Source organism: Crocodylus porosus, unplaced genomic scaffold (genome assembly GCF_001723895.1).
Source record: "Crocodylus porosus isolate Cpor-Errol unplaced genomic scaffold, CroPor_comp1, whole genome shotgun sequence".
NCBI lineage: Eukaryota > Metazoa > Chordata > Crocodylia > Crocodylidae > Crocodylus > Crocodylus porosus.
In genome coordinates this window covers 35364177-35375086 of record NW_017728943.1, presented here as the reverse complement: position 1 = coordinate 35375086, position 10910 = coordinate 35364177, and the positions used below count along the sequence as shown (strand labels likewise).

The following is a 10910-nucleotide window of genomic DNA, read 5'->3' as shown; positions in this document are numbered from 1 at the left end:
AGATATATGACATCAATCTCTTCTCCCTTGTCCAGGTGATAGGTCACCTGGTCATAGAAGGAAATGAGATTGGTCAAACAAGACCTACACGCAACAAACCTGTGCTGGCTGTCCCTTATATTGTAGGCACTCCCCTACCTGGTTGTAACTAGAAGGAACTAGTAAGCACCAGTCTCCACAGTGCCATACTAGGACCTGGGTGGAAGTTTCCCAGGAGAAGATGGTGAGTGGCCCTACCTGGGTAGACACTAGGGCTGTGCGAAACAGCACCGTTTGGCTTCGACTTGTGTTTTGATGTTTCAGCGGAACAGCGTTTCGTCTTGAATTTAGTTTACTTTCAAAAGCACTGTTCCATTTTTTGTTTCGTTGAAACACTTGACGTTTCAATGCTGTTCTAACGTTTCGCCAAGGCACCCCGGGGGAGGAGTCTGGCAGAGCCCTGCAGCCCTCCCAGGGATGCGGGTGGGAGGCAGCCACTGGTGCCTCCCTAGGAGCTGAGTCAGTGGAGAGGTGGAGCGCAACCTCAGCACTTTGCTCCGCTCTGCTACCCCCCACCAGGCTCAGTTCCACGGGGTCACAAGTGGCTGGGAACTGAGCCGGGTGGGGGCGCAGTGCAGCCCCTGGGCTGTGCCGCGCCTGCCTCCACCTGGCTGCAAGCTGCTGGGAACCCAGTTCAGTTGGCCTTTTTGAGTTTTCCCCAGTGCTCAGCATTACAGCCAGTGTAATTTGCCTGTTCTAAATAGCTTCATTATAATTCACCTGAGAGAATGACAGCAATCAGCAGTCTTTTGACTATTTGCACATAAGAAGACCCCGAACAGGTTGCTATGAAGTGCTTTATTGTATCAAAGTGTATTCATTTTCCTTTGTTTCTACATTTGCATTTTTCACAATTTTAAAGAGAAGGAAATATGTTTTAAATGCTATTAATAACATATAAAATGTAAAAGTCGTGAGTCACTTGAAGACAGGAAAACACTTTGTAAAATCTTGCTGAAGGACCTACCTACAGTAGGTTTGTATTTGCCAGCAGAGGCATTGTGCAAAACATTTAGGAAATATATAAATGGATTGTGGGTTTCTTTCGTTTTTACCTTATTTCCTTCCTTCCTTCCTTCCTTTTTTACATGCACTCTCTCTCTCACACATCCTTTAAAAAGAGCTCCTATTAAAGGAATGATGTAGAAGCCAAACCCCTATTCAGTAAAATGATCATAGAACATATTTGCACATTTCCCTGTTTACTCTGACTTATTTTTAAATAAGTTGAAGATGATAGTTTTTATGTACTTTTATGACCAAGTTTCCAACACACATGGCATTCTATAAAACTTATCACTGCTGCACCCTATCCCTGGTTTTATTTTAACTTTTTGTGTTCTGCTGTTACTGTAATGATACTTGGAGGACTGCTAGAGTTCAGGTTCTCTGTGTTTGCATCAGGAATCCTTTTTCAGACGAGTGTTTCAATATCCTCTCTTGAAAATATTATGGGTGAGGCTTGTCACAAGTGTTTTGATCACCAGGGTCGATATTTTCCCTCTTTTTCATGAAAATACATTGTCTCATTTTTATGAGACTGAAAGAATGGGACGGAGGTGAAAAATGGTTGCATTTTGGCTTAAGATGTTTCTAAAAGTGTCTTCCAAGATCTCAAAGCCCCCAGGGCTGCACCCCCCCCACCTCCACCAGGCTCAGTGCCCAGTGGCTCCCAGCACTGGAACTCAGCCTGGTGGTAAAGCTCTGCCTCCTTTCTGCCACAGGGCTGAGTTCCATGGGACTAGTGGAGCCGATTGGAGCGCAGCGTGGCAGTGGGAGGTAGGGAGAGCCAGGGCTGTGCTCTCCGCTGGGCTGAACCGTGTGGGGCTGCATGGAGCCTCTGGGAGTGCAGCCCTGGCTCTCCTCTGCCTTCCACCACCAGGCTGGGCTGCTGCTTCGAAACGTTTTGACTGGCTGTGTTTTGTTTCGAGGCTGTTTCAAAGCCTTCTGTTTTGTTTCAATTGAGCTGTTTCGAGCTTGAAATGATTCAAAACCGCATTGAAATGAAACAGCTGGCATAATTTCGCAGAGCCCTACTAGATGCCTCACAGGTGCAGGCAGAAGAAATGCTGGCAGCAGCAGTGGCTCTGGCACTGCAGTGTCCTCCAGCTATTTCTCCAACAAACCTTCCCTAGCTAACTCCCCTGTAAGCTTACCTGTTTGTTGTGCCTTGGTCCCAAACAGTTCCCATTTCCCTGCTAGCCTGTTTCCTGTCGCCAAGCTTACAGTGAAAGAAGGTGTGAGAGTTTCCAGACAAACTGTCTAGTGGACTCCCCCTCACTCTTGTTAAACAAGGGGCTTAACTGTTGGTCTAACTTCCGAGTTTTAGCTACTTAAACTAAATATATCTAGGCTAGTTGCTCTTTTTTAAAAGAAAGAGCTTTCCTTAAAGACTCCCCTGCTAATAGGGGGGCATCAAACTAACTTGCAAACCGTACTGTTTGCTGTCATGTTCTCTTGTTCCCTGGTTGCTCTCAGTCTCCTTTTATATCCTCCTGAGCCTGGGCTGGTTCTAACCCCTTGTTAGGGTTTTTGTCAGACACAGGCAGCAATCACTCGGCTAGCAGCAGCACTTCCAGGTGCTCAGAGCATATGCCCAAACACACAGCCCATCAAACAAACACCCAGGAAGCCAAACACACAGGCAGCCTGGCTCACTTATCTTTCCAGCGCAGGATCTGGTGCCTAGCTTCTCTTCCTTTTTCTTTTTCCCTTCCTCTTTGCTCCCAGGAAACTGCTTGCAAATTACCGTCTTTGCTGCCCTTATTCTGTTGCTCTTGTCTTATTCAGAGTGGTTGCACTAGTGTATCCATGTGGTAGGCTCCCATTCAAACATGTTTGCTCAATATGGGCCATTGGTTTTATAGCCATGCTTAGTGTTGGCTGTATTTAATCAACTTCCCAGTTGGTTTCCATTGCAGAGCTCATGCTGCTTTTATCAGCAGTTTAATGATCAATAATGTTTTTAGTGAGATTTCCCTGTTTGCGGTTATAAGATGAGGGGCTCTTTTCCCCATGCCATTTTGGGGGAAAAACTTATCTTGTATTTGAATAAATATGGTATGTTTATTCTTGTTTTGGTAGTCTAGTTCTAGAGTTGTGTCGGGGTAAACCGAACAGAATGAATCGGGGCCCCAAGGTCACGGTGGGCCGGGGTGGCAATCAGATACAGACAGGTGGGATTGTTGGCGTGGAGTCAGGAGATACGGACCCAGAGTGGATTTGAATGAAGATGAATTTATTTAACTTACGCTTTAGGCGTAGGCAGCGATGTCTTCAGTTACAGTATTTACAACAGTGAACAACGAAGGGGTCTGTTGGCCCACGAGGTTCGGTCTGAAGACCTAGTCCCAGGGCTGGTCAACAGCTCATTAATGGGGAACACAAACAACGAAACGGAAAACTGTAACACGCTGTACACGGTAAGTTGCGTGACGCCAGTCCCGTAGGACAACGATGAGAAGCGATGATGTCAGAAGCCTAAGTCAAAACCAGGTGAGTCGAGCTGAGGTTGCAAACAAAGTCCAATGGATGATCCGGAATCATAGTCGGTAGTCAGTGCCAAGGTAAGTCGGAAGCCAGGTGAGCGGAGTCAAAGCCGTAACACAGCAAGTAATACGAAATGCCAAACGATGGAGGCAAAGGAGGAGATCGACAGGCCCTGAAGCCTGACTGGACGACAGTCCCTGGAGCACCAGCCTCTGTCTCCAGCTAACGTGATCTCCCCCCAAGGGAGGGGTTCACTGAACTTTTATATGAATTTGGTAGCCAATCAGAACCCTCTCCGCAGAGAAATTTCTAGTCAGATTACCTCATGTCAGGTTCTGACTGAGCATGCTCTCTAATGTCTCAGTACAGTATGCATAAGCCATGAGTCAGCAGTACTTGCAAGATACCTGAGAGTTGGAAATCGCCAAAAACAAAAGGGTTTATAAAGGTGAATTAACATATGGTATTATGCTGAAGAAGTTTTTATTGGAAGAATACAAGCTTCTGTGAAGGCTGATCAGCTAAGAGAGTAGGAGGGACCAAAGTGTTTAGCATTGTGACTGGCTTAGCAGAAGACCACATCATCCAGCCTGTAGCTGAAGATCTAGCTGCTTACAATTTTCTTTTTTCTAAATCAAATATATAGAAAAGAAATATATATTTTTCTTTGTGCTAAAACTAGGACAAGAGGTATGTGTAGTACTAAGCATTAAATGTTATTTTAGGTTTTTTCTGCCAATTGTAATGAAAATGAGCAACGAAAACCTGCCCAGAGGAAAAGGATGCTTCCACCTTGGATGCTGCAAGGAGACCTAGTGGTTCAAAACCTTTCTACCCCAGTCACTAAAAGAGGTATGTTTGTGATACAAAGTTTCATCGTGATAATAATATACCTCTTTATGATGATCTCTTCTTTGACCTTTTTGGAAATCAGTATGATAAAGTGACATATAAAGCATGTGAATAAACTGATTTTCTTCCCCTTGCCCCTTTGGAATCTTTTTGCATATCTTCATTGTAGCTTGGTGGATGATTGAACATATCTAGTACTTTTGTCCCATTTGTCTTGCATGTGAAAGTTTCTGATGCTTGGGGATTCATTCAGAGGCTGAGCTAATGATGTGGTGTTTTAGAATTTTTTTATTCTGACTTGCAAGTCTGGGACAGTGAGCTGGTTTACCTTCTTAGGGCACATCCAGATGAGCCTGCACATTCCTCTTACTACATCTCAAAGCAGTCTGAGATGCAGCAAGAAGCATGCGGGGAACAAAAAAAAATGTTCTCTGCGCTGCATATTTGGAGCATGGGCTCAAAATTTGATACCTGTATCAAAAAAACCCCTCCCCCAGAAAATAAAGCAGGGCAGGGCACAATCCAGGACCATGCTGTGAGGCAACCAGGGGCTCAGGTCCTCCAAAGAGCCACTCCAATAACTCTCTATGCCTGCCCCTTGCTGTAATGCTGCAGCACACTGCCTGCCTGTGCAAGGCAAACGGTGATGCAGGCTGCAGCGACCTGAACCCGGGTTTTGTTCCAGATAAGTAGGGGGTGAGAGAGGCTGGAAGAGGTGGGGGCTGTGAGGGTGTGGGGAACCATGGGGGGGGTAGCTTGGGAGGGGTGGGTCCCTCTCCCATCCCCACAAAGCCCACATGCTCCCCCTGCATGGCCCATAGCTCACCCGCAGCAGCAGTCTCCATTGGGGTGCTTGCGGCCCAACTTGCTCCACACTAAAGTGCATGTCTGGGCACGTGCTCTGAGGCAAAAATCCCCAGCTCAAATTTGTGCTGCTCTTATATGAGCTGCTGCAAGCACGCTTATTTAAGCTGCTGCACATGTGGACGCACCCTTAAAATGCAAATTCTAGTCAACAATTTATTACTTTTAAAATATTGGGGTTTTCCCCCTTATAGGCTAACATTTGATGCCTCATTTATTCATATAAATATACTTACCTGTAGATAAGAAATTCTTATAATTTTCACTCTGCCTCTAAATATTTTAGCCATGTTTAATAAACTGAATTTTACAGCATCCCAGTATGGAGTAGGTGAGAAATATATAACGGGGAATTTCTTTTCATACTACTGAATGCTGCCCGTTCTGAGGTGATTGCAACAGGTGCACACAGCAACACTGAATAATTGCATATTAGACATTTTTTTAAAATAAAAGCATAAGCTGAGTTAGGTAATTAGAACTTAACTATGAGTGCGTTAATTTTGCCAGGCTCTGTAGTTAATGTATCTTAATCTTTAAATATCCATGGGCCGTTTTTGTTAAGGTAACTAAGTGGACAAGTTCTTTGGTCTTTACCTCTCACCCTTAGTGTGGTGACTCTCTATACAACATTTCGATTCTGTGAAGTGGAATTAATCAGAATGATTAAGATACATTAACTATTGATCCTGATTCAGCCTTACCTCCAGTTGCCTATTTTTCGACTATATTGGGAATTCTCAATGTTGTTTGAATTTTATGATAGTTTAACATGCATTTTCAGTTGCAGTGATAAAGGCCTATACACAAAGGCATACACAAGTTGCTTTACATAAGCAAGTAGTCCTTTTCAACTCAAAGAAACCAGATTTGTGAGTAAAAAAATATGCATTCTTCTGTGTTTGTAGGATTCAAACCTTTGGCTACAGTGGAGTAATATGACACCTCTTTTTCTCTAAACATTAAAAACAAACAGACTAACCTTAGGCTTTTTAATGAATTTCTTCTCCTTCCCCTCCTGCCCAATCTAGTGAAAGGATCATTGTGTTGAGCATATCAAGTAGTTTTGTCCAAAATCCTGCTTTTTTTTTTTAGCTTGATTGATGCATGATATAACTGATGATGTAAACTATGAGCCATTTTATTTAGTATGTACATGAAGCTGTAAAAAAAATCTTCACAAGTCATTCAATTAAGTCAAATAATTTTCCAAGAGTATTTTAATACTTTAATGTTACTGAAGTACACAAAGGCAAAATACTAACAAGGTATAAAACCATGTACCAGTTGTATTATAAATCATACGTCCATTCTGTGTAAAAGAAAATGGAGTTATAGTTAGGCGTGCATACTGCTATTTTTAATTTAGCTCATTTAATGTAAATACATTATGTTTCCACGCAATGCAACATACTGTGTTTACCTTTTCAATGTAAGTTGTCATTTTCTGTTCTTTACCCACCACCCCTTCCAATTCTTATATTCACTCAAGTCGTCACGAGTTTAGCTAATTTCCCATACAGTACCAAAATGTTTTATTGAAGTTATGATCTCTGTTGTTTAGAAAATTGATTATCAAGGACATCTGTCTGTAATCAGTAAAATGTGACTGTTGCCTGAATCCCTTGGGAGGCCAGTCTGTGGGGGAAAGGAGTCCAGGAGAGTTGGCTGTATTTTAAAGAAAGCTTACTGAGGGCACAGGGACAAACCATTCCAATGTTCGGGAAGAGTAGCAAGTCTTGCAGAGGACCGGCTTGGTTTAGCAGGGAGCTCTTCTATGAACTAAAACGCAAAAAGAAAGCTTGCAAAAGAAGTGGAAACTTGGACAAACAACTAGGGAAGGAGTGTAAAAATGTTGCTCAGGCATGCAAGCATGTAATCAGGAAGGCCAAAGCACAATTGTAATTGCAGCTATCAAGAGACATGAAGGGTAACGAGAAGAGTTTCTACAAACATGTCAGTAACAAGAGGAAGCCAGCGATGGCTACTCTTTGAGCACAAAGATCCAACAAATTTGTTGGCAATCCCTAGATTCGAGGATGCTCTCTACTGCAGCTCGTTGATGTGTGTTGGGGTGACTTAAGAGTCCAATCCTTAAGCCACAGAACCATCTGCAGAAGTTCATAGAATCATAGAAAATTAGGGTTGGAAGGGACCTCAGGAGGTCTAGTCTAACCTCTTGTTCAAAGCAGGACCAGCCACAACTATACCATTCCAGCCAGGCCTTAAAAACCTAAAAGAATGGAGATTCTACCACCTCTTTAGGTAAGTGCTCCAGTGCTTCACCACCTTCCTAGCGAGAGAGATTTTTCTAATATCCGATCTAAACTTCCCTTTTTGCAATTTGAGACCACTGCTCTTGTTCTGTCATCTGTCACCACTGACAACAGTTGAGCTCCATCCTCTTCAGAGTCGCCCTTCAGGTAGCTAAAGGGTGCTATCATATCCCCCCTCAATCTTCTCTTCTGGAGACACAGTAAGTTACAGGTCTTTTCCAAGGAGTGAGTAGACCGTAGGCCAGGATTTCTCTCCTTTCTCCTTCCTTCACCCTCCTCTGGCTTGAGGGCAAGATGATTTTACCTCAAAGAAGGCTACTGCCTAGTTGAGGTTGCAGATCCGTTGGTGTTGGTTAGCAGCTAGCTCCTCATAGTTCCTGATGTATGCATCCTTTTTCTTATGCTGTGCCATCAATGCATCCTTACAGCAGTTCCTCTGGCCTCCATGAGATCTCAGGCTGCAGTTAATCTGAGACTAAATAACTTGTTTTGGAATTCAAGATTCAGGCACCCACACACAATGTCTGGTTCAGTGAAGTTGGTACTTGATGGTCACCAACTCAGTGTTGGTAACATTGGCTTCAGCAAGGATTGTTGGCATTTGTGCAGCAATCTTGCCTTTTGATGTAGAAAATTTTCTGAGGCATCATTGGTAACTGGTAGGTCACCTGTGTTTCACGTCCATAGAAGAGAGTGGGAATTATGACTGGTGTAGACCCGGATCTTGGTGTCTTTGAGGAGATTGCAATCAATACAAATGTGTTAACGTAAATACCTGAAGGAAGTGCTTGCACACTAGATCCTTTGCTGAATCTCTTCATCAACATTCACTGTTTGAGAGAAGGGGCTACCGAAGAAAAGGAAATACTTGACTACCTCCAGGGTCTTTACCTAAATGGTGATTTGAAGAAGGGGATTTGAAGAGCCCTCTATCTGTTTGGTATTCACTGTCAGTTCCAGAAGGGAGGCGGTCCCTAACCAGGACGACAGTCCAAGAAATAGGAGAACAGCATTGGGCCTATGACTCATCCATGCTTGACCCCACTTCAGATGAAAACTGGATCTGTCTTTGATCTTCTACAAAGAATAGTCAGTCACCTAGTCTTGGAGACACCTCAGGACCTTCATGTATTTTTTGGGCCAGAACTTTCTAAAAGGCTTTGAAATTGACAGAGCACAAAAGCCTTAGTGAAGTCAATGGAGGCCATATACGGGTCCTGATGTTGTTTCTGACACTTTTCTTGAACCTGGCAGGTAACAAAGATCATGTCAGTTGCTCCACTGGATGGTCTGAAGCCACAGTGAAATTCCAGCAGGACTTTCTCAGCAGGAGATAGAAGACTGTTCAGGAGGATGCAGGCGAGGATTTTTCCCTGCTGTGGAAAAGGAGGATGACCTTAATAGTTTCCATGCAGACTTACCCTTTTCTTGAAGATAGTCATGATGTTGGCATTCTTCATGTCCCTAGGTAAGTCTTTGTTGTTCCAAACTCATAATCAATTTATGGAGTCTCAGTACATATTCCTAACCATCATCCTTGAAGGTTTAGGCATGTGCCATCTGGTTCAATAGCCTTATTGTTCTTGGTTTTCCTGAAAAATTGCGGAACTGGTTCTTCTGATGGCACACCAGACTTTTAGAGTAAGAGAGTTGGTGAGGCATGGATCCTGTTTTGAGGTTGTGAGGGATGGGCTCAGTGGGCATATCCACACATGCAAGCACATGTGCTTGCAGCAGCTCAAATAGAAGCAGTGAAAATTTGAGCTGAGGCTTTTGCCTCAGTGCATGTGCTCCAACATGCACTTTGTTGTGGAGCAAATTGTGCCACTTAGGGCAAAATAACCCTGCCTGGCTCCTCCCGGATCTGCAGCCAGGGGGAGCTAGAGCCTGGGGCCAGCACCTGTGCTATCCCCAGCAGTATAAAAAGCTGCCCTGTCCTGGCCTCTTCCATACGAAAAGCTGCCCTGGCAAGCAGCTCAGTGCTACTCACTCTCGGGAGCTTCCGGGGCTCGGCCACTTGATACCTGGGGACACTACCCCTTGTGCCAGCTGGATTGCTGCAGCACTGTCCCAAATCCATTTTTATAAATATCCCAAAATCCATGTTTTTCCACAGTTAACACAAAAAACCTATATCTATATCTAAATTTAAAAAAAAATACGCGCCTCTGGAGAGAGAGGGTGAGAGACAGCAGTCAGTTGGGCAATGCTTATTGGTATCTTTACAGTGTTAAAGCAATGTGGAAGCCTACCAGTGTCTCTAACATCATGATGAAATAAATTCTAAATACCTATATTTGTTGATGTGTACTTTTGGATTTCTTTGCACATGATGGGTGTGTGATGGGGGGATGTGGTGTTTGCAGGAAGGGAGTGGGAAGGAGTGTGGGGAAGGCGGGTGGGTGTGTGTGTGTGGAGGGATGTGGGTTGGTGTGTGGGGCAATTGCTGGGGGGATTATGGGTGTGGGGTACCTCGTGGGGGGGCTGCTCAGGAGGTGTGGGTCCCCTGGACCCCATAGGGTGCAGTTCCCCCTGGAGGGCCTCAGCCTCCCCGTCCAGGGTCCCAGACACCCTGGAGGGCCTCAGCCCCCCTACCCAGGGCCCCAGCCTCCCCGCCCAGGGTCCCAAACACCCTGGAGGGCCACAGCCCCCCTATCCAGGGTCCCTGCTCCCCCTGGAGGGCCACAGCCCACCTGCCTAGGGCCCATAACTTACCTTTAGCAGCAGCAGCAGCGGGAGTGGGGCGCTCTGAGCCATGGCAGCAGGACATAGTGCGGACCATACGCCGGGCCCAGCCAGGTCCTGCTGGCCTGGCTGGGCTGGGCCCTTAGTGGCAGGACCCAGCGCGGCACATGGGGACTGCAGGCCGGGCCCAGCCTGGCCCTGGGGCCTCTCTGCTGCCTGGCCGGGCTGGGCCCTTAGTGGTGGAACCTGGTGCAGTGTGCGGTCCCCACGTTCTGGGCCCAGCCAGGTCCTGCCGCCCTCAGGGCCCCTCTACTGCTCAGTCGGCTTTTTCATTCTTTTTTCATTCCCACACATGGCTCTTTATAGTTTTATAATTTGGTAGGATTGGAAGGGACCTGAGCAGATCATTACATCCGACCCCCTGCCATGGCAGGAAAGAGTACTGGGGTCAAATGACCCCAGCAAGATGTTCATCTAACCTCCTCTTAAACCCCCCAGGATAGGAGCCAGCACCACTTCTCTTGGAAATTGGTTCCAGATCCTAGCCACCCTGACAGTGAAGTAGCGCCTCCTGATGTCTAGCCTGAATCTACCGTCTGCCAACATGACTATTATTTCTTGTCACTCCTGGTAGTGCACGGGGGAACAGGGACTCCCCCAATGCCTGCTGGTTCCCCCGACTAGTTTGTAACAGGCCACTAGAAC

At 45.5% G+C, this 10910-nt stretch overlaps 1 protein-coding gene across 2 annotated transcripts in view; it reads left to right on the top strand.

Annotated features, from left to right (window-relative positions):
• The window catches only part of APLF (aprataxin and PNKP like factor), a 94910-nt gene that overhangs the window by 32508 nt on the left and 51492 nt on the right, over positions 1-10910 (top strand). For both annotated transcript variants that reach the window (XM_019549144.1, XM_019549145.1), the window contains one exon: positions 4254-4380. In XM_019549144.1, the coding sequence (XP_019404689.1) occupies positions 4254-4380 (127 nt within the window). The remainder of the gene's footprint in view (positions 1-4253; positions 4381-10910) is intronic.